This window comes from Notothenia rossii, assembly GCF_949606895.1.
Source record: "Notothenia rossii genome assembly, chromosome: 1".
Lineage (NCBI taxonomy): Eukaryota > Metazoa > Chordata > Actinopteri > Perciformes > Nototheniidae > Notothenia > Notothenia rossii.
This window is the reverse complement of record NC_136912.1, coordinates 80,457,734-80,482,238: the sequence shown is the minus strand read 5'-3', so window position 1 is coordinate 80,482,238 and position 24,505 is coordinate 80,457,734. Positions and strand designations below refer to the sequence as shown.

Genomic DNA, 24,505 nt, shown 5'->3' with positions numbered 1-24,505 from the left:
GCAATGTTAAATTAAAATGAAATTCAGGAAATGGACATGTTGGAAATTATTAAAGGTATCTCAGCTGAGAATTGAACTTATCTTTTGGCCCTATATTAAACTCACCGTGCATTTGTAAGGAGACCTGCTTTCAGAGAACTTCCATGCAATGACCACTGTAGTCTTGGTGGCCCACTTTACAGTGAAATTCTGTGGAACATCTGTTGAATGGACAAATGCAAAAAAAAACTTTAATAAATTGAACGAGTTGAGACAGCAAGGAAAGAAAAACTAAAGAAGAACCTTTGGTTAAAAAAAAAAAAGATGCAGTAGTTCCTCTGCAACGTTCCTCTGGGTTGGAGAGTGAGTGTAACGGTGAGCTGTGATTGGCTGTGAGAAGGGCAACGCCATTGGTTAAGACACACAGCACATAAGACTCATGGATGACAGACCCACGGAGCACAAAGGTGTGGCCGCTGGCTAGCTATCGTAAGTAGTGCCAACCCATCTCAACACTGTCTTTGAACCCATGACTTGAGGATTAACAACTGACCATTTGGTCCCAGTGCCAACAGTAACTATGCTTCTACAGAGTCTGGGTTGGCACTGCCAACGTGCTGCCAGCCGGGCATCGAGACAGACTCAAAACACAGCATGCCAACAGTCCTTAGCAGTGCATCAGGGGGATGCCATGCCACAAACTGTCCCAATAAGGGACAGGGGAAGGGGAGAGGAGGAATTAGATGAGGAAGGGGGTTAGGAAGGGGGTAATATTTCAAAACAAACCCAAAACCAAATAAATAAATAAATATAGAACCAAAATCCGCTTTCTGTCAACTTAGAATATTCCAAACATACTCTTTGAGTGACTGGGTTTGACTGACGTCCTACCTTGTTTGCAAACTGGGGTTGTGAGATGGCATTAGCTGTGTGAGTGTGCTTGGCAAAGGGCTGCAGGGATGACTGACAGGAGTGTCTGACCGAACAGCACTTACCTTGAAACTCTATGCTGCTCTCCTCTTTCTCTAAATGACTGACTATAACTTACTGACTTGCGTGTTACCTTTTTTGTGTTAGTGAAGTGAGTATCCAACGGCAAACAATATTAATATCAATATTTTCTCTTTCTTGAGGAGAAGTGAAGGTGGTTGAAGGAGGGGGTGGGGCAGTTTTCATTTTTGTGTTGTTGCAGATTGTTTGTTAGCCAATTGCCAACCCCCTGCCAACCGGGTTGGAAAAGATAACAGGCAAACCCTACCTGTTGCGTCAAAGGTCACCGTCCGATACTGGATAGGCGGGCTGTAGGGCCCTGGGCCTACACTGGTGTGTGCACGTATTTTCACATCGTATGCTGAGTTCGGTTTGAGGCTATTGAGAACATAGCTGGACTGGCTGGGGGGCAAGTGGAGCTCCTGTGGCGCTCCTCCGGTACCAGTTTCCTTAAAAGCCAAAGTGTACTCGGTGATAACCCCATTTCTCTCCGCCAGCACAGGGGGAGACCAGGACAGCTGCACAGAGCAGCATGTCACATTGGAGCGCTCTTCAATTTGAGGGTATCCCCCTGGCGTATTCTCAGGAACATTAAGTTCTACCAAAGCCTCGTCTCCGAAGCCCCCCCTGCTCTTAGCTGAGACTTTAAAGAGATAGGTGGCCCCCCGGTGAATGTTGCCCACAGAGTACTGTCGTTCTTGGGGAGCAAATTCCAGTGTGGCCAAAGGACTGACATCTTTCCGGCCAAACTGGAGCCGATAACCATGCAGGTCCATGCCATGAGTGAGAGCTGGAGGGTCCCAGCGAACCACAGCTGATGACTCGGAGTCCTGAGCCACTGACAGATAGGGCAGACCAGGCACTGTACAGAAAAAGAAATAAAAGAAATATTAGTTTCTGTGCTTTCAAGAACCATGAAGATGATTTTTTTTCAAATGACAGGTTGTAATACTATACATGTAGAAGTTTATCACAGATTGAACACATACTATACATGGAACACACATTTCTGTTAGTGATATTCAACATTGCTATAGTGAATTTAATATAATTCCTATGCTCTCAAGCCAAGTCATACGGCATTAGAGCTCCAGCACTGTCACTATTTATACCTACAGAATACTACTGAAGCATTATTTAGCATGTCAAAAACACTGCATCTGACCTGTCCAATTATACTGTTTGACATGAAAGTATCTGCACTTTCAATAATCATCTTAAATTCCACCATTTGTCAGATAACATCCTACTAAAATGGAGTCAGGTTGAGTTGGATGGAGACGTAGAAGATCCTAAGAGCCGCTACACTCTTGAGTGATAGCTGTACCTATTACCATTTCATGATACATGTAAGCTCTAGCCAGTCTGTACTGCAAAGGGTCACTAAAACCTTAACAGAGAACAGTGCCTCTTTCAGCTGTAATAGTCATCTCTTGTTGTAAAATGGATGATCTACACTTGGGGTCTAGACACCATTCTTCAGAGTGGCCCAGTTCTGCTACTCTTATGGATGACAAGTCTCATCTTAACTCTCTTTTTAAGGGCCCATCAGTGTGATAGAGGCAGCAGCAGCAGTTGTGGGAAGCCTTCAGTTCTCAAGTTGCCATTGAAGCTTTGTGAGAGATAAGTGAGGTTGATCGTAATTGAGCCCTATCTCTCAGTAAATAGATTCCATCTTGACTTACTCAACTATGTCCCTCCTTTATCAAAAATACAAGGCAGAAGCAGGACAAATGTCTGGGAAATATAAGTGAAGGAATAACTGCAGACCTACACCCTAAATCCCACAATATCGCCTGAGCCAACTGTTTTGAGTAATTCCCTGATTTGGAGTAGGTTTTTCAAGCTTTTATCTCTCATTTCTCAAGAATTGCAACTTCCTGTAGACTCTCCAAAAAACTTTCCTTTGCATTTGTTCCTTAACATTCCAAAATGCAGCAGCTCCGATCTTGACAGGTTAAAGAAGGTGACCATGTAACACCAATTTAGGTTCATTTACATTGGATAGCCATGTCTTTTAGAATATATTTTCAAATATGTTCACTTTGAAAGGCAATGTCTCGTATTCGAGGTCTATTCATATTGAGCATGTGGTTTATCCACACTTCACAAACTTCAACACTGCATGTCTTTGAATCCCCAGCGACACACTCACAAAGTGTGAAGTAGATTGGATAAACGGTTCTCAAGACATGCAAACAGACAGACAGATATGTATTTCCCTTAAAGATGGCTCTAGATGAGTTTATGAGACCAGTGGTGAGAAGACCGGGTATCTCTGTATATTTCTGATTCAGTAGCTGCCAACTGGGTCGGCAAACTGGGTCGGAAGCAAATTGGTTGGTCCTGGAAGTGAGCGCTTTCTCAGCATAAATACAAAGAAACGCTGAATAAACTGAATTTAAATTTGAATAACTCTAGTTCAATGTGTTACATACATTTCATCATTATCTTAAGCAGCTACAATTATAGATATATTTACTCCTTCATCCCTTACATCCAGCGTTCATTATATTACGCTGCATGAATTTATATTGCAGCGTCTATCTGGGCCTCTTTCCTTATTATTTATATGTTATTTATGTCATCTGCTCTAGTGTATCTTTATACATAATGGACAGTGTGTATGCCCATGTATAACAAGAACGTGTGTGCAGCTCCTATATACCCACTCCCCTCCAAACTGAGGTATTTGGCTTTTTGCCCAGTAAGGACTTAAAGTAATTTGGAGGAGCCAACATTAGTCTGAGGAAAATGTACTCCCTCTCAGTGGCATAGTGGCATAGTGTCATTGTGCGTGCGTGTCTACATATAGTATGTTCCTGCACCAAGTAAAAAACACACAAAGCAATCCACTCTACAAAGTCCACTCCCTCTGCTCGTATTATTCATTTCCGTTTGCTAATGGTCTTCTTTCTGAGGGCTGTTGGAAGAGGAAGACGGGGGTTGGTGGGTGGATGGTGGCTAGTCAGCTGAGCCTTTGCCGGTAATGGAAAGGCGGGGGCGCCGATTGTTGGGTGAGACGAATGCTGCTAATACTCACCGGAAACATACTATAGCTCAGCTTGGTGTCATTTAAAAGCCCACTCCGCCTCATGCTCACCACCAATCAAGGAAATAAGATTCAGAAATAATGATCCTGTGAATGTGTGTTTTCCATGTTAGATGTATTTTTTTTAACCTCAAAAGACTCCCAAATGTATCCATTACAACCTTTGTAGCCCCAGAACTATTTTAAAAATATTTGTACATTTATAACAGTGGCCTATTGCTCATTGGGGAGAAGAATCACGAGTAGCGAGCTAGCGGATTGGTTTCGGGAGGAGGTGTGGATGTTCATGGTGTTTACTGTGTATGTGTTTGAGAGTGTGTGGTGCTACAGGGTGATGAGAGAGAGAACAAGGGCAGGGAGAGGGGGTGAACAATGAATGAATGAGGGATGATGAAGGTGACTAGGGACAAGGAGCAATCTGCTGCAAAGAGGGCCCAAAAGGGATATTAGGGAGCAGAAGTGTGTGTGTGTGTGTATGTGTGTGTGTGTATGTGTGTGTGTGTGTGTGTGTGTGTGTGTGTGTGTGTGTGTGTGTGTGTGTGTGTGTGTGTGTGTGTGTGTGTGTGTGTGTGTGTGTGTGTGTGTGTGTACAAGTGATTCCAGGGTTCCTGGACACTTTGATTGTCCCTCTCCTCAGTGTTCATCTTTCTCCCCCATCACACTCACCCTTATTCTTTCCCCATCTCCCCACTTCTACCCTTTCACACTGCCCAATCCCCCATTTCATTTCCTAACCTCCTCCCCCACACCCCTATCCCTCTCCATCCATTTCAGGGTCGACCCTGGTTCAATCCCTCCTTCTGGGCCTCCAAGCACGTTTCCCCATCAGGCAACTGTATTACCAGCCTGCTGTTGACACTCACTGAGGCTGATTGAGAAAGGGTCGATCAGGTTTCCTTCTCATTTCCTCTCTTTCTTGTGCACACCGACATACACAAAAACATATTATATATTGCCTTTGTGCAAATGACATGGTGCCCGTCATGTAAGGTGATCTGCTTTGAGCTGCAGTCCTTCACAATAGAAAATAATAACATTTTTAAGAACATCGGGGGGACGTTTTTTTTAACCTTAAAAGTTCATGACAAATACATCACTCTCCTGTCTTTGGCTCCCTCTGCTTTTAATTCAGTCTGCCTACTTCTGAAGTGTATGTGTGTGTTTGTGGCAGGAGCTCATGGAGGGGAGAAATTGGTAGGGTAGGAAATTGAGCTTTGCAACACATTTCCCATTGTCCATCCCATCCTTGCTTTTAAGGAAGCAAGCGATAAAGAAAGAGAGAAGAGAACAAGATGGGCCACTTACATTGATTATTTCTCACTGGACCAAAAATAACAATCAGGAAGTAAATAAACATGTAATGAGGTGCTCTGATTTTCAAGTAAGCTGTCTGCATACAGCATTGGAATAAGTAACAACAATAATAATAACAGACATCTCTAAGCATGTTTTCACAGACTGCAACCATCAAAATGATGGACTGTAAGGTTGGAGGGTGGAGGATAAAGATTTGTCAAACAACAAAATACCACAAGGGCGGTAAACTCTACTTATATCTTCAGTGCCTGTGTAACAACAGTTTATTTGAGTCTACATCTACTCTGACCTGCAATATTATTAATATATAATGGAAACCACTTCACATAATTACAAACACACACATATAAATTCCTAAGTGATAAACAGTAACATTTAAATGCTTCCTGTCTGCATTCATACAGTTCTGGTATCTGCACCGCAATAACAAGTATAACACTGAAATGATTCATCAGCCTACGACTTAGGGTTTTAACATCTTTAACATTCAGGAAACTTTTGCTGCCATTGGGGGGCCACCTATACTTTGTGTGAAGTTGCTAAATGCAGCTTTGAATGACTACAGATCACTAGAGGGCTAATGGCACTTATCTTTTCATTTATTTTTTCTTATAAGCCTCTATGTACTGTATATAGTGCCAGTCCCTGACTTGGCATTCCCTAAATCTTCCATTATCAAAACACTTCTTAAGTCTTTGCTTGTACTGTAGGCTCAGAGGTACATGTATTGTGGCTTATTCTTAATTTAGGCTACTTGTAAAGTGTTATGTTTTGTAGCATGCTGTTTCATTTTGTTTGGAGTTTGTTGTTGGTAAGTTTGACTTTGTTTGCTTTCCCAACGCTTTCCTCTTATCGAAGACAATGTCTTTTTTCCACTGAAACCTGAAAAGATGATGCTTATATTGATTGCTGCTGCTTTCAACCCAGTGAACTACTCTATAATGTGAAGATAGGATGCCAGAAAAACATTTCCAGACATAAACATTTTAATCTTTTGTCAATAAAGTCATATTCAGGCCCCCTCTAAAACATTGTCTGGCATTGACCATAGGAAGTCGTTTTTCAAAGCAAGACAATGGAAAGTATGAATCATGAAAAGGCAATTTTTAAACCTGGCCACAGAATGACTGTTATTTGTCTGTGTCCACAAATAGGTGCACAGTTGTACTTGTTGTTCTATCCTAAATAAATCCTGGGGTTGATTCTTTTTCACCAGAGAGGTTTTTCTGGAATGTCTTGAAGATGAAAACACTTGATTTGAATCAAATTTGAAGTCTTTACTTTTGTCATAATGTTTTGTAATGATGTTGCTTTTTAGGACTTAAAAGACTATGATGTCATGCTTTTCTTCAAGTACATAGTTTAACAGCTGTCGCATAAGTTCTTTGTGTTTGTGTGTTTTAAAAGTACAAACATGCAGAGAATTCATGTGATAGAATATTTCATGTATTTGCATCACACTTTTAAAGTGTGCCTGCTTAGTTAAACAAGGGTAAACCACATGAAAGAGCAGTCTTGCAGGACTTTTAAATAATATATTTAAATGACAGTCCTAAGAAAAGCTTGTTTGTCTACAACGACACTGGTCTTTGTAATTATATAAGCCTGTATAATTCAATCCTTTTGTCATATTAGTTCCCTTTGTTCGTTCCAACTGGTATTTCAGAAATCCCATAACATAACAAGCAGGAACATTCGCTATCCACTACTTGTCCATCCTAACATCCCTTCAAACAAGCAAAACAACCACTTTACCAGCGAGAAAAACGCTTCTCCTAACCTCTCACCCCTTCCCTTATTCCATTTATCGTGGCCCCCTGGCATAAACCTTTTCTTTACACTTCAATGATGAAAAGACGAGGCTTTCCCTCCGAGGGACAGACGGAGTGTACTAGAATGACATATCAGTCAGCGGTCCCTGACAGGAGGATGGAGAGTGACACCACTCACTTCAGCCCCTTTGGCAGCGTTGCACACCCTGTCACCTGTAACACACACACCTGCCAGGATCTGGGAAATGCGCCTTTGTTTGTGTGTGTGTTGGTTTGGGAGGATGCTTTATGTGTGTTTATCTATTGATGTGTTGGGTTTTATGCTTGTGCTGTATAGGTCTGAACACAATTTAAGTGTGTGATCAACGGTGGAGACTGCAAGTTCTCCTGAATATGTGTGAGTCAGAAGGTAAGTATGCACGTGTGTTTGTACATAAGTATGAATGCAGTTGTGTACATATTGGATCTTTGAAGCCTTCGAATGCCGACTGGCACAGAGGCTTGCACAAAGGAAGCTCCTCTCTTGGCTTGACGCGTTAAATTCTGTCAAGGTAGGTTTTCACACTCTGAGGCAGCCAGCCTCACCGGTTTAGATCATGTTCATGGTATCTAAGCCGCTAGCTCCAACACAGGCTCAAACGGTCCAGTTAAACTGGTGTGCCTACCTGTGGTAACAAGGAAAAAAAGTGAAGAAGACAAGGCTTTGTAGTGTGCAGGCATTAGCCTCCAGTATTTCATCCTTAAAGCTCAAACCAAAGACCCAACAGGGGCTTTCAAGCTGTCATAATCTGTCTGAAAATCTACCACGTACCTCATACCAACTCCTTGATCTCTAAGAATCTTTTGATAGTCTTCTGAGCATGACTCAAATAATAAATGCTACCGTGGTAGGAGCAAACAACTCAACTGACTGAACTGTTCTTGCATCCAGATATTGCTTAGAAAGGTTTATTTTGAAAAATGTATTGGATACATTTTAGAAGTTGAAAATGAATGTTAATTTAAAATCGTGTATTTCAAAAGCAATAATCTTAACTAGAGACATGCCTTTGATATGGATGCGTAATTAATTACAGATGAGAAACTTGTGCATCTGTCCATCTCTTCTTTTCCATGTTCGGATCAGTCAAACAGTGAATGTCAACAGCTGGATGTGAACGATGACTAACCCCTACACCCCGCAACCTTTATTGCCGTTGTAACGAATATACAAAACTTCTGATAAAAAGCCAACTAATAAATTGTATATTTTTGTACTAACCTGCCCCTTTGGTCACCACCAGTTTTGGTTTGCTCCGGGCTCCATCCCCCTTGGTGGTGTAAGCTGCCACCGTGATGGAGTAAGTGGTGTCTGGCTTGAGTCCTCCAATGACCATTTCCTATGGGAGACAGGAACAGGAAGATGTCAAAATGTGTCATGAATCTTTTAGGATTTGACCCCCTTCATGCAGCTCAAACTGCCTTATGCAGCATGTTAATCTAGGTGAAGTCTCCCAGTCCTCTTTATTGAAATCCACTTGGCATGCATTAAATGTAATGTTTTGCTTCCATGTAATAGAATACCATGCCATAAGTAAATCCTTAGAGTCTCCATGGTGGAGTTGGGACATTAGGTATACCTAAATAGAAAGCATCCCTTCATATTCCTTTAGCAATATTCCAATCAACAACTTAACTTTGCGATACATGCACGCTGAATACATCCTGCCCAATCGCTGGCAGTTTTTACCTCAGCCATTAAGTTTCCTTGAGTCCTCTTCAAAGAGAGGCTTCCGATCAATTCTAATGAATCTTTCAGTCGAGCAGCTTTGAACGCATGCAGAATGAGGTTTTTAACAGGCTGGTTGGCAGAGGGATGGGAGAGGTCAATAAAGGTAAATGAGCTTTAAGTACTGTCTTGCACTTGAGATGGTGTTCACGTAATGCAGATGGACTGGGGGTTTCAAATGCAGGTTCAAAATAAGGGTACATTTTTGGGAGAAAACTGCAGTCGTGAACAATCCTCAGAGATGCGATGAGGATTTCGAGTAGGTTTCAAGAGCCATACATAGGGTCTCAATATTTCTAATTAAAGAGATACAAAAACGTATAAGCACAGTAATTCTACGGCACCACATTGAAAAATAAAATGCTATTGTTTCAACACACACAAAAAAAGAAAAAACACACACCACCAGAGCACAAGACCAAACACACTGTATCAACACACAGCATGACACTAGTAGTATTAGCATTCCAGGCACAGTGGGCAGTGGATATTGCATCAGCCATCAATTTTTAAACTAGCTGGCAATAGAAGTTTGTCCTTTTTTACCTTAGCAGCATAAAGAGATATTGTAAAAGGATGGCTGGCCAGACAGCTGAGGTGAAACCTCTGAGCTACTTTACTATCCAAACTTATTAAATAAAGATATGAGTGGTTGTGTAAACCATGAATTCAACCGGGAAGATGCAATACCCACTGTTTATACCCTCTCAGCTACACAGAGCACTCAGGCGAAACTTCGTACTCACATATTCAGCTGTATCGTCCGTTTCCCACTAACCCCCCCGCCAAAGAGGAGAGCGCAGGAAAGAAAGTAATATTTTTTTTAAAGAAAGACAGAGAAAGGAAAGGGAAGAAATAGGATTGTGAGAGATGGGGGCATTAGAGGTTTGGGAGCAGAGGGTTGGGTAGAAATAGGTCACTGGCTTTGTGAAAGCAGGAGAGAGAGAAGCTGTTTGAAGGCTGTGTCATAAGAAGCAGCTGCAACAAGGCTGAGAGTTGTAAAGGTCTGCCTGTGAGGCCTGGAGACGTGTGAAACTAAAAATAAGGCACCTCGCTGATACTGTTAATCATTGATAGCTACAGCCAGCAGTGCCATTACGATGTTGCTTTACAATGCTTTAATGATGAGGTCCTTTTTTAATTTACTGACAAAAATATGCAACTTAGAAGATATTTCTTCCAGACATTCTTTGTTGACTGCTGGGTGTGTGCTCCGCTTGGGTCTTATAATTTAAGTTATTTAAGCTCATTCTACTCTTGGATTCGTGGTCAGCTAAATGCCAAGGAATGCAATGTGATTCTTGTGGCATTTGGCCTAAATAGAACATAGAAAGAATAGATTCTGATTCATTCATTCCAGAAATATGTAGAATTGCGTGCAAGTTTTCTTTTCTGTTTTGCTTTAAGGCTATCATTTCCATTTGAATGATTGCTACTGTGCACGAGAGTCTCATTTTGGCTGGATGCTCATAAAAGTTTTGTAAAATGAAAAAAAGCCCATTATCGAGGGCTCCATCACAATTTGAGCTGTCAGTGCAGGCTGATTTTGGGTGAAATGTTTTCATGCCAATTTTTACCCCCCGAAGGCACAAAATACTATAATCAGCATTTTCTTTGAGTTTTTGCATTTGATACAAGTGCACAATCAGACATTTCATGGCAGATGTTGCCATAAAGAAGGGGTCTAGACATTGCTAATAAAAGCCATGGAGGCAAAAGAGGGAGGACAAGATGAGTGAAGCTTTGATTACAGTTCTTGTTGTGGGCTGAGGGGAAAATAATATTACAGCAATATGAAATGAAATCCAAGAGGGAAGAGCACCCATATCGCTTCCCATTCTCCAGCAATATTTGGGAAGCCACAACAATGAGTATAAAGTAAACAATTTGCGGTTTCTCTGAAAAAAAGTTTCTTTGAATTTTGAATTAATCACTGTCACTTTGTTTTTACCTGTTTTGTGTCTTTGTATCATAAATGAAAAACAGATTTGAAGTCAAACTGGCATATTTCCTATTTAATTTGAGCAAATACTGCATGAATGCAGAGTCTAGGGTGCTTTGAGGCTTGATTTGAAATAGTTTGATGATTTGTACAAAATAAACTGAGAGATGGTCATACCTGGGCATCGGCCAGCATGACATCCTTGATGAGGGGCAGCCCCCGTGACTCGCCATTTTCCACACGGACATAGTGAACCTGGTAGCCACGGATCTGACCGTGCTGCTTGCCTGGCGTCAGGGAGCGCCACATCACCTTTAGTGCTGTGGAGTTGAGGACCTCAACCTCCACTCGCCTTGGAGGAGCCCCAGGAACTGTTTAAGACAAAACAAAAACTTTAATCAGATATAAGTGGGAGAGGGAGATAGGAGGAAATGTTCTTCATGAATCAAATGCAAAACAAGGAAAAAGCTTCACATCCTTTCACCATTTCTAAAAGCAATGCAGGATGAGACTGGCATATTAAACAATGTCAAGACATAAATAACCTCCTTACGTAGGCACGGACATAGACTATCCATGAAACATACCAACAATGGGCTAAAATGATTATAACAACAACAAAGACCAACACTCCATGGTCAATCTTACGCAGTACGCAACACTTTATCCTCCGCCTTTTCAATATGTGTCTGTCTGCCATCAGTTGGGGCTCTCAGTCATAATGATAGGCCTTTATGGAAGGCCTTGCTTCTAGGCCTTTCCGTATGCCAAGACTGACCCTTTGTGAGATGGATGTGCCATTAAAAGAACTCTTACACTCAAACTGCATTCCATTTGATCCTCTTTTCCCCCTTAAATCACAACCCCATTTCCTCCATCTTCCCAGGCAGGATCATGCACCAATGTTGTTTATTACCAACATCTTCTCTACATTTTAGTCCTGACACTTCTTTTTTTTTTTACCTGCTACTTCTCTGTCACACGTTATTATCGCAAAGGTGCTATAGCTATTGTCAGTGTGCTGTGGCTTTCAACACTGCAATTCCAGATGCTGGGGTCTTTAAAAAGGTACGGTTACAATTTCAGCTCGTCTCTGCTGTGGCACTCGTTGTACGTCAGTGTCAGACAAATGCTTAAAACGCTGTGGTAATGGATGTGAAATGGATCGTGGAGAATAGAAGGCAATGTCAGCCATCCGTCAATGATTTAGATGTGCTGTGACATCCCCCCCATCTTTACTTGTCAGTTAACGTGTTTTATTACTCAACTGCTTTTCCTTTTTGTTATTTATATTCTGCTATTTCACTTGGCTATATTATGTTAATTGTGTGGTTCTTTAGAGCTTGATATTTTTCTTTTACACTTATCTCGGCTTTTGTGTGTTTTTAAAGCAGTTTGTGGTACAGAGTTGTTGCACATGTAGAGCAAGGAGGGGATAAAATGCATTTATCTGTCCTTTCTATTTATTTACTGTTAGCATCCTGAATCACGTATTCAAGTAAGTGGATCTGATTTGCAACCTTTGGCACACACCTGCTGGTTTAACCTCCAACCTACTGTTGCTAGTGTAAATGCAAAGTTCGATTTGGCCTTGCAGTGTACTGCACTCATAAATGCTTATGACTCTCAGCTGAGCAATAGGATACAGTTAAAAGCCTACAGATAGAGCCAGGATATAGGATGTGGCAGCTATTATGAATTGCATTTGGTTTGATATGTTTAAACAGCAAGACACTTGATTTCCCAAGTGTGTAATCTGTTCAGTGTGTAATATTTTCCTTTTATAGGGTTTGGATTACTCAGCTATATGTAGTTCCTTTACTTGTGAACAAGGATTTCAGTACGCTTTTGTAACCATTCTATAATGATCTTTCTATGGCGCCCATGTTTGTAATGCATTACGTAGAATGCATACAATCTGCTTATAGGACTGTCTATTTATAGTATAAGCAAACTTCATAATGCTATATAAGTGAAAAAATAACATTAAGCCTATGCAAGAACATGACACACAATGCTTAAATAAATCTGTACTTTAGCTCAAGGAAAAAATATATCTAAATGACTAATGAAGTGATACATATATTATTAAAGAGATAATTATGCATTGTAAAAACATTATTATATAATACACTAACATGGAAATGACATCATGATCCTTGCAAGAAAATAGGGTAATTATAAGTATATGGGTGTCATAGAAATCGTTGCTTTCTAATGTACGCCTGTAAGATGAACATGTACTTCAAACATGTTGCAGCAATTCCTTTCTAAACATAGAAATAAATATCCAACTCCAAGGGTTAGATCACAATTTAACTAAAAAACAAAACTTTCATTACTACATTAGCCACATCAGAGATGATGAATGTACCGTCTTCGTCTGTGCGGCAGATCAGGGGCTCGCTCTCAGGGCCTGGGCCGATCTCAGTGAAGGCAGACACAGTGATGCGGTACTGGGTCCACTTCTCCAATCGCTGCAGCAGCACCTGCTCGTCCGTGGCAGGGACTGTGGGCTCCTCCAGGGGCTCCCCATCCTCACTGCCACCTTCTGACGTGCCCACCACCTGGTAGCGCACCCTATACCCCGCCAGGTCACCGTTCTGACTCTTCAAAGGCGGGGGGCGCCAACTTACCAGCAGGGTGGTGGAGCTGGTGCTGCTGCACTTAATTTCTTGAGGGGGGGCTGAGGGCTCTGGTGAGGTGGAAAGGACAGGAAGGAAGGGGGTCGAGGACGAGGAGGACGGGGAAAGGAGGAAGGAAGGGGTGAAAAACAAAAAAATAAAAAGATGGGAGAGATAAAGAAAATGATAAAAGGATAAAGAAAAAACAACAACACTAATTCAAACCAAAAAATTGCAAAAAAAAAGGCTAAGGCAAACTATGTTTAAAAAAAAAAAAAAATCATCAAGCAAATATTAAAACAGAAGAGGCTTATATGGACAATGGCACATGATTTTGTAATAATGAAACAAGATGGCTATACCCTTTTGAAATAACTAGGGACTAGTGCAGTAAACAAAAGCGTCATGGTATTTATCTTTTGCTCAAGCAGTGTTTTTTAATTTTTAATAAAAAAAAAAAATGTATTTATAGAAGGACCATGCATACAAAAACATCTCAGCAAAGAGGAGAGATGCAATATGCCAGATTATAGCTAATAGCTAATTTCCATCTGTGGTCCTCAGACAGGTTCATAACAATCAATACAAATAATAACATTGCATGATCTCTATCAGTCAAACTATTTTAAAACCTGATTTAAGTACTGCTCAATATATTAATACATAGTACACTTACATGATCTCGGTCACTTGTTTTACTATCACTGAGGATATCAGCATAGCCATGTAATAATTATTCAAGAAAAATAAGTTCTCAAAAACATTGTGATCTGAAGCCCTACTTACAACAGAACCCACGTGTCTGTTCTCCTTTGTTTAACAATACAGGAGAAGAATATTGTCTTGCTATCCTTGTTAAAGCCTTTACTCAATATGCCTGGTGTTTCCCAGTTCAGTTCCAGATGAACTGGTGTGTATTTTATTCACACTTAGCTTAATCCTTACTAAAACTAAAATATATAAACTAATTTCCTCCCTCAGGGTCTCTGTAATTATTGCAACCACTAAGCCACTTGATTGTCCACATGAGAATAAATGACATACTGTCATAAAGCCAGGACACAAATAAGTGAATATTTTCTAAAATATGTTTGGTGTTAATATGCATCGTTAGTTCAATGTATCATTGCCATTGTCTTGTCCATCTTTCTTTAAATGAGCATGATTGAGCCATCCATTTAAAAGCATTTTTTGTAGCAGAAGTTAGAACAAATTGGCATTGACTAAAACAATATGGTCCTACTGTATGTATTGTTATAAGCTAGCAGGGAGGTAGTGTTCTTTTTCATTTCTTACAGTTTAAAAACACTCTATTACTTGTGTCTGAAGTGTTCTTCCAGCAAATATTAAAACCTACACATCTGTGAACTTTCAAAATCAAATTCAATGCCTCTCACTCCTAATCTGTGCCAAGGTCTTACACAGCTTGTGCTCGACCACAGTGTGCTGTGCAGGGAGCGATAAAATGTTTCACTTCTCATCCAGAGTTTGGTATTATACGGATAAAAGGACATGTATGAAAATATTTCTATGCATGTCGGGTTTTCTTTATCCTCCTAATTTTTGTGTGAGAATATATTCCCTCCATCTTGGTGTGACAACCCCAGTTCATTATTACATTTTTCTCTGTTATGCAAGGTAAAAATAGCACAGTAAACAAAAACACAATGAAGTACCATCGGAAAAAAAGCATTCCACACATAGCAACTCAGAAAACAGAAATCAAATAATACCCATGGAAACAAGCAGCATATTGTCATTCCAAAAGAAAAGCTAAAGAAATAAATTATGAACTAAAGGAGGGTACTGGGAAATGAATTTCTCTGTAACCCAGGTGACTCGAAAGAAAGAACAACAACAACAGTTAAGGTTCAAAATGACAACTCGTGAAAAAAACATGAAAAAACGAAATACTCAGCATAAACTAAAAATAATAACATTATACTTAAAAAAACAAACAACCACCAACAAACACAAATAAATTACAGGCATTGTTTGCATTATACGTACCTGACTCCCACAAATACTACATGTTTAAGACTTTCTTACCACCAGCACCTGACTACAGAGCGTGCTTACTCTATAGCCAGTGAACAGCAACACTCTCCCTCTCAAGCCAGAAATGTTGAAAATCATCCCAGTTTTAAATCAATCAATAAAACCTTTAATTTTGTCTCATTTAGAGGTTGTTTTGGAGACATGTGTGGGTTATTGAGAGGGAGAGAGCTGGCTCTGTGCTGTAGCGAGGGCTGTTTAATACTCATGTATCTTTGGGCCGGAGCGTCCACAAGACTGTGAGAGGGGAAGCCATAATGGGAAAACTCACTCCCACGATATTCTTTTCTTATGCACTTTGTACACTGACAACCTTCCATGTTAAAAATGTGTTTAAATAAATCCCATTTCATAGCCTGCTGCCTATTTATGTTCATAAATCGTACTGTCATTTGGAGAATGCTAACACACAAGAATAGAGAAAGAAAGATGGTAGGCGTGTATTTCTGACTTCATAAAAGTTTAACTACAGTGCTTTGACTGCAGTGTAATTTTAGGCAGGAGAGCAACAAAATGAAAATAACAGACAAGGGATCTGACTATCATAAAAGACTCCTCCCAGTGAGGACGGCATGTTCCAGCACACAACAAATAGGGCAGGACCTCAGCCACAGTTCCCAAACCCTTCTCTGTGTCCAATGGGCTTATTTACTTACGGTCTTACTGGATTCTGAGCCTTTCAGCTTCTTTCCTCCGCTCATATTGTATTTGCAAACTCTCCACGTCAAGAATGATTGCTCAGTTCTCAATCTTTGTGGTGCGAAAAAGGCTGAGAATCTTACAGCGGCCAGGCTATCACAGTGCACAGGCATCCTCATGCCTGATAAGGGTTTAAGACTAGCTGAGGCAAAGCTTTAATAAAGTGCATATCCCATGAAGGCCAGTGTTGGGATTATGGATAGAAGAACTATACAACCACAAAAGAAGAAACTCACTTGAGGTTCTTTTGAAGCTTCCCAGAAAGAGTTTCTCAAATGCTATTTGACGAAAAATAAATCATGTCTGCATTCATTTTCTTCACTTTGATGTTGGTCTGTTGTGATATGACTAAGAGCTCTTGATATACAATCTGTAATGTCTAGTAATGGTGTCCTACCTAATCATTATGACATCCTCAGATAAGAAAATGGGACATACTTAGTGGATATGAATAACAAACACACTAAATCTTAAATGACGCAGTATGCCAATGCTTTTTGCTATCGTAGTATAAGCACATGTGTGCATTTGAATAGTTTTTTCGTTAGAAGCCTTGGATGACTGGATGTTCATAGATCATTATGGAATTAATCCCCCCGATGCCAAATGGCCATGCTGTGGCTCAAACAAAATCTCCAATATTTAAAAAAAAACACCCGCAATTACAGTAAGTGGGCGGGCTGAACTGCGTGTTTGGCTAAACACAGAGGATTAAGAATCTGCCACTTTAATTTGAGAGATAGATGACTGGCTACTGGCAGGTTCTAGGTATAATCTAAATGTGTAACAAAGCCTGACAATCCAGGGGCCTGGCTCATCGCAAAGCATGAAATTAATTCTGATGCTATGAAATGGGATTCTTATCTGACACTCTAGGGCCGTGCAGTCCCCTAACACCCACTTCAAGGGTCCATCTTAGGTCAAAATGGCTTGCAACTGGGTTACAGCTCATGGATGGGGGGAGCCCTCCCAGCTCTCGGGTTGTGGACACACTCCGGCCACGTCTGAACAGTCTCACAAATGTGTTTTCTCAACCTGGTCTTATTATGGCAGCATACCAAAAGAGGCCTTGCTTCTGAATGAGGGCTACTGTTGCCAGTAAAAAAACTTGTGAATTGGTTTCAGCCTGCTGGATTATCGATTGAAAGACCAATAGAATAGTTATGGAGATCTTTAATTTGAGAAGATACTTGGTGCACTCACGTTGGAGTAAATATGCATGACAATTATTTTTTTATGGCAGTAACTTTTTACAAGTTTGTGACAGAGTAGTCCCCATGACAAAAGCCCCTGGTAATGCTGCTTGGACTGAGCACTTCAACAAACTGCACACATTTTGTACCACAAATAATGGACAATAAAGCAAACATAAAGCACATCATGTTGTCTGGCTTGCTTTTTACTTAGTGGAAAAGGGTTTCAGTCTGCTTGATAAGCATTGGGTTCAAATTCAGCTTGAAAAGGTTCTGGAAGGCTGCAAGGAGAAAATGGCCCCAACAAAGCAAAAAGCCAATAAAACGATGTCAAAATTGTGTACAGTCATTTCTCTGTTGTCTGATTTGATTAAAATAATCATTTTTATTTAATGCTGTGTGTTTTACTTTTGTTGGTGTGTTGTATGGGCCTATGGTACCCCAGACACTACAGTTTATTTTTTGACCTAAGGACATGTGTGTCCATGTGTGGCCTACAGGCTCCTTTTTATTACATACATAACGTGATTTTCTTCTGGTGTCTTTCCAAAAGGCTGACAGTTTAGACTGTTTTACCGCACTGTAGACACTCCATTTAAGCTATACATGTCACAATATCTTTATTGACTTGGATAAATAAACATGCTGCTATTCCTGATCTGTAAGACAAGCCAAACAGCAGACAAGTCAGTTTAATATTTAACCCTGTCATTAGGAATGCTTACTCTATGCATTAAATTTAGTTAGTGTTTCAGAAAAAAAACAACAGTTGGATTAATTAATATGTAAAGGTCTTTAAGGTTATGGCAGACTGAATCCCTTAACCACGCAATCACTTACCTTAACGGATCCAACAGATCAAGTTATTTTTTGTGTTGTGGGAAATATTTTACTTTGTCTTACTTTGTATGGAACTTTTCTGACCTCAGCAATGACAAACCAATGGATGTGTATCCCATTTGCAAAAGAAACTTGTGATATATTTTGACGGAGGAGCCCCTTGTCTCGAGACTTGAAAAAAGCCATCAGTTTGACTTCTTTGTTGAATGGGCAAAGGTATTGTTTTGTCTGCTCTGCCTTCAGTGTAGTTGCCTGTGTCTGTCGTGGACTTGGGTTCATGCAAGAACCCGACTTGGGCATGAAAATAGCAGCAAGCTAGAGTTTGGAATGATGTCAAACCGCTATTATTTTTGAATAACCCCAAAAGTAAGAGAAAAAAAAAAAAATCCAACCCACATATTATTTTTCAAAAGACTCATAAAACATAAAAGGAGGAGGAGACAAAGTGAGAAAGGAGATGTCAAGCCATTCCAAGGAGAGCTTTTGTTCCATTGTACAGGGGAACAGGTGGCAAATAGAGAAACACAGCTGGAATAGTGTGATGTGAGAGGAAGAGAGGAGTGTATCCAATTCAATCAGCTTGTGGTTTACCAGTCAAGAACAAATGCAAAAACAGAGGTAAGGAAATCACAAACACACATCGACAGGTGAAGATGTGCACACACACTCGAGAGACGCCAAGACAAGAATGGTACTGAATGAACAGAAAATTATTCTCATGCTTGGAATGATCAAAGATCAACAATGCAGTGATAGTTTCTCAACAGCTACCCCAGTGGGCAGGATTGAATGTCACATGCAACTGGCGCTCTCCTCAGTGACTCTGCACTGTGTAGCCCTGCTGCCCAGCAGTACCAAAAAGAACTGTGAAGTGGTAGTTCCAAAGCCCCCACAGCCGGATGTGGGGGTACATCCAACAAGTTGCACTGGTAGAAACAGAAAATGTGTTAAAAGAAGTCTACTCCCACCGCCATGGCTCTCCTATGTCCCAGTAAAGGTCCTTGCCAATTTATTTACAGTAAAGACAGCCACTCCCACAATGAATCTATGCATTTATCTTTATCCCTGCCTTTATATATTCTGTATCTGCAGGATCCACAATAACAACCTCAGTGCAGCAACTAATCCCCTAAACCTGGCTGCATTTTCCCGGCTCTGTACCATTAATGCATTAAATTTCAATACACAATGTCATTGTTCATCTTTGTGTGCTGTATAAACCCAAAATACATCAATTTCATACCCTGTCATCCCTACAGTTCCTTGGCTACTATTGGATATTTGATTGGATAAGCTGTGTGTATTTTCTTTCCCCACAGCGTGCACTACTGCAAGTTATTATATCACTAATGTTATTTTTAGCAGGGTGGTTTTAAATAATTCATTTGTGTTCCTGCCATCTGTAAAATGAAAATAATCAGGGCAGAACTGATATACTGGAATACATTCAGGAAGTTGGCATGCAAGTATTTTGGTGACTGCTGATTGTGTTTTTCTTTAATGAGTAAACTCAACAGCAAATTCCCCATCTCCAATTTGAATACAGTTCATATGAGAGCCTTGGCGGTCACAGAGGAGAGCTGACATTTTTTGTGTCTCTGTTACACGGAAGAAAGTGCACTTGCTGTTGACAAAGGAAAAGAAAATATGTATAAATGTGAAAGGGGTAAAAAATAAACGGCCACAATTGTAAGTGTACGTAGAATTAATTTACACTCATCCATTGTTGGCACCAGAGTCACCTTATAAAATAAGGTAATTCTAAAATGAAAAGGTTGTAAAAAACTAAAAAAGTGACTTTAGCCATTTGTAGCCTAATTTTAACATTAAATCACCAAAAAAGATAAATGTTGTTCTACATAAGTTATCATACTAATATTGTTACACTGAGGTTAACATAATCAAGATGCAAAAACAACGTGTTTTAGAATGAAGTCAATGACACATTAGTTAAGTCAGCTTGTTATGTAGTTCAATTTCTGAATCAGCTTTGAACCCTGATCATGTCCAAGATAACACAGTCATAGTTCAAAGGGGATGGTGCCGTTGACATCACAGGAAATACCATTGACAATCTCTAGTAAAAGAACATTCGCACATAACCTGATTAGAATTCACTTCAAACAAGGCATAAAATCATTTTACTGCTTTCCTGGAGAAAATGCTTGTTAGCCAACCCACAGAGAAGAGGAGAGAAAACCAAATAAAGGGCTACATACTGGCTTGCAAGGTCTTCTGTGTTATTTCATTGGTGAAGGCTCCAATGCCTTTGTTAGAGATGGCTGCCATGGAGAAGTGGTACTCAGTGTTTGGGCGGAGATTCCCCACAACATATGAAGATGCGGGCCCAAATGTTTTCTTCATCTATTGAGCGAGAGCGATGTTATTGACAATGTTAGATCATGAAAGGGTGATGTACATCTGTCAGTGAGAAAAGTATTGAAAAAAGAAAAGAAAATAGAATTCTTACCTGGGTCCCAAAGCTGCCTTCCCTGTAGCGAAGTTCATAGTTTACAATTCCTTCTTTCTCATAGGCTGCTTCCCAGGTCAGTTCAATGCTGGTATCGGACACAGCACCAACCTGAAATTTGGATGGTTGACCTGGAACTGAAGAACATAGCAGGACGTTGAAGAATGTATTACTAGACATTTGTAAAGAGATAGGAATTAATTATACTGTACACTTTGATACAGCCAAACTACCATTACAAATAGGGTGTTAAGAATGGGTAAAATTAAGTACTTTTTCCTGTTCCTAGATTTCTACACATACCACAATGAATATCATGATATTTGGTATAAAATGGAGGAAGATTAGATTGAGAAAAAAAGATTATAAATAAGTAGAATAATGTTTTCCCCAGTCGCAATCTGCTTATGGTGGAGTCTCTGAAATGGACGTGCCTCCTTGCCCTATCATGGATGGAGCGATTTTGCTCAGCTCAGAAACTGCTACTGGTGAGTTCTCCGATTTTTTCTCATTTCTGAAATGCGGCTGTTTTTTTTCCAGACTGCCATGATCAAACATACTTTTGTCATCATTTGCAGAGGCCGCAGCTGTGTGGGTGAACCTTGCACAGCAGGGGTGAAAACTTGTCTGTCTGGCAGCAGGCACGTTCTGTTTAAAGTTTCAGAAACTGTGCTGCTGATGCACAAAAACAGCTGAAGATGTTCTTCATTGGCTGTCAAAGTCTTCTCCAGCAGAAGGCAGGAGAACAAATGCAGCTTTCACTAGTTTCTGTTTAACTCATTTCAAACCTACCTAACATCCTTTTTGTACATCTTACAGGAGACTATTGTATGCAATATTGCCAAGTATGAAATTCACAGACAGCAATGAAAGTAAAAATACTTTGCCAAGTTGAAACTCAAAATCAGTTTTCCTATTCTTACCTCCTTGCAGTACTTTGACATGGATGGGCTCAGAGAAGGGTCCGTCTCCTACAGAAGTGAATGCTAGGACTTTTATTGTGTATGTCTCTTGAGGAACCAGACTCTGGATAGTGGTGAGAACGCTGTCCTGAACATTGTGGATCTGCCAAAGACTCATGGGTTGGGAGTCGTCCATTGTGTAATAAACGCGATAGCCCTTGATCTGCCCATTGGGCTCCTCAGGCTCTTCCCAGCGAACCATCATGGTGTTTTGGGATATAATCTGTGCCTGGATGTTCCGTGGTGGACTGGCAGGGGCCTGTTCACCAGTCCGAGTTTCTACTGGTTCACTGGGAGGACCCTGGCCGATTGTGTTGACAGCTGAGACACGGATTTCATACTCTGTGTTGGGATAGAGGCCACCAATGCTGTAACGTGTAGTGGTGATGTCGTCCACAGTCTCATACTTGCTGTCTGGGGACTTGGCCCTATACTGGATGATATAGTAAGTCACTGGGTCTGGGTTGCCTGAGTCCCAGGTGATGGTCACACTGGTGGCAGTGGTTTCAGTAACCACGGGGGTACCTGGAGGCTTGGGAAGAGCTGTTATGGTGACAAAACAGGACGGGAAGAGAAAACAGTCATTTTTCAAGATATGAACTGATCAAAGAACTTTGTAACAAAAACTGAAAATGTTCAAATTGTATAACACTAATACATGTTTCAATCTTGATACAGTCGGCTATTGTACTGACACTATTTAGCCTCTGGGGGCAATGGCCAAATATTTTAGGGGATTCCGATGAAGCCAGCACATTTCAAGATAACCATAACGTTAACAGTTCAAATGTTAACTTGAGTTGCGGGAATGTCGTTGGAGGAAACAACCTCTATGGCTAATCTCTATAAACATATATCTGAATATGCGTGTAAAAAAAATCTTCTCTTCACACAGATTGTTTAAATGCAACAACCAAGTCCACTCAAATGTGATGAGTCAATAATACTTGGACTACAAACAGTCTGCAGATGGACACCAGAATGCATCTAATAAAACACACTCTTGTCCCATTTGTTTTTCTAGCGTTCACATTGTAACTGAACTTTTCTGTACATTATTTAAGACTTAAATGCATATAATATTTGTTTATACAACTCTTTACAAGCACAGTTTTCTCTTACATTTGACAGTGATCTGCGCCACAGCTTCAATGATGCCGAGGCTGCTCATAGCCACGCAGGTGTAGTTGGCTGACTCACGGACGCTGCTCAGTTCGAGAACATTCCTGCCCACTGGCATCTCGTCCTCCGGTGTCAAATCCTCTGTGTTCAGCATCCACTTGACGTAAGGCATGGGCGACCCTACCGCCACACATGTTATGTTCACACTGCCACCTGGCATAATTTCCTGACTCGTTGGTGGAATGGAGAAGCGAGGAGGAACCCGCCGGACTGGGAGAAGGCATGAGGAAGGGGAGAGGATGACAAAAAAGGGCAAGGGAGTCAAAAAAAAGAGAGAGGTAACAAGAGAGGCCGTTGAAAATGGACCCTTCTCAAGGAAATATTCAACACAAAAGGTTCAACATGGTACATGTGAACTGAAACACAAAATAAAAGAAGTAGACTTTTCAAAACAGAAATAATATACAAATGAGAAAGAACTAAACTAACAGAACTGCTTCAACAACAAAGTAGATTAACAATAAAGCAACGATTCATAGCAACAAGGTTCCATTGACCAATATTTGACCCATCACAGCACAATTAAAGTCACAAAAATCTATTATGAGTTTCTCATCTTTGAAACTGAACTGCTAATACATACAACTACAGCATAACCTGATCACGAAGTATGAAGGTGTGTAGTAAAGGCCATGTGATAATGCTATCACATAAAGCCGCCATGGCAACCTGGAACTTCCTGTCCTCTCAGGCACACATGCCAAACAGGATATAGGCCATCACAGGCTTCTCCCGTAGCACAGGAAGTGTAGGGTTACTGGGCTCTGACCATCTCTTCAAGACCTCTAAACACATTCCAGCATAAGTTTGCACTTGACACCTGTCTTTCTACCTAGATATCTTAAAGATGAGAAACTTTAATCAGATTTTTGTGGTTTAGGGTAGATCCACTGGACAAAGCCTTATTAAGATCTGACACGGTTCCATTGATAGATGCAGCTATCAGTTTCACAGACAGCATGCATAAATAGACCGAGGTAAATTAAGAAGTAAATGATAACAAAATCAGATATAAAAATTGAGGTAAAATGCATAGAGGAATATAACTGAAGGGTCGCTAGCATGCCCAGACAAAAGACGATTGGAGAGGAAAGAAGAAATACAAGACAGAGGATAAAGTTTCTGAGGAGAGGAACAAAGAGTGTCAGAGGAAGAAAAAAGAGAGGGGAAGGTTTGGAGGAGGGTGAAGAGTGGGTAACCCACTTCAATGCTGTGTAAACTTTGTTTTTCTTCAGCAAATGTGACAAAATGTGATGGTGGCACATTGTCACATCGCAGTCCCAGTTAACACAAAATACGTATTGCAGAACAAGGTATGTGCCTAGAAATACATAGAAAAGAACTGGTAGTTGTAGCTAGAGAATCTACAATCACAGAGTGTTGGAGTCAAGAAACAGAACTGGATCAACAGGGTGTAAAAATCCAGAGGACAAGAAAGAGAGTTCGAGGGAAAGGGAAATAGAAAGGTAAATGTATTAGGGCAGAATGGCAGCTAAGAGAGGGACAGGGAGGACCTCAAAACTCATGAATAGGAGTTGAGTGGAGGAGGTTGAAAATGAGTCTGAGACACATTGGAAGGGCGTGAAAGGTACTGTGTCATTAAATGTGTGTATATGTGTATATACATAGATGTATATATTTTCTGCGTTGGTATAGGCAT

The 24,505-nt window shown here is 40.5% G+C and overlaps 1 protein-coding gene across 15 annotated transcripts in view; it reads right to left on the bottom strand.

Moving 5' to 3' along the window:
- ptprsa (protein tyrosine phosphatase receptor type Sa) overlaps positions 1-24,505 on the bottom strand; it is a 220,099-nt gene that overhangs the window by 41,851 nt on the left and 153,743 nt on the right. For 10 of the 15 annotated variants that reach the window (XM_079656641.1, XM_079656637.1, XM_079656650.1 and 7 more), the window contains 10 exons: positions 22,786-23,055; positions 21,625-22,206; positions 20,702-20,838; positions 20,451-20,595; positions 13,195-13,515; positions 10,998-11,191; positions 9,625-9,651; positions 8,372-8,489; positions 1,238-1,831; positions 106-200 (listed from right to left, as the gene is read on the bottom strand). In XM_079656641.1, the coding sequence (XP_079512767.1) occupies positions 106-200; positions 1,238-1,831; positions 8,372-8,489; positions 9,625-9,651; positions 10,998-11,191; positions 13,195-13,515; positions 20,451-20,595; positions 20,702-20,838; positions 21,625-22,206; positions 22,786-23,055 (2,483 nt within the window). The remainder of the gene's footprint in view (positions 1-105; positions 201-1,237; positions 1,832-8,371; positions 8,490-9,624; positions 9,652-10,997; positions 11,192-13,194; positions 13,516-20,450; positions 20,596-20,701; positions 20,839-21,624; positions 22,207-22,785; positions 23,056-24,505) is intronic. The other 5 variants (XM_079656648.1, XM_079656649.1, XM_079656651.1 and 2 more) reach the window with 2 other exon arrangements.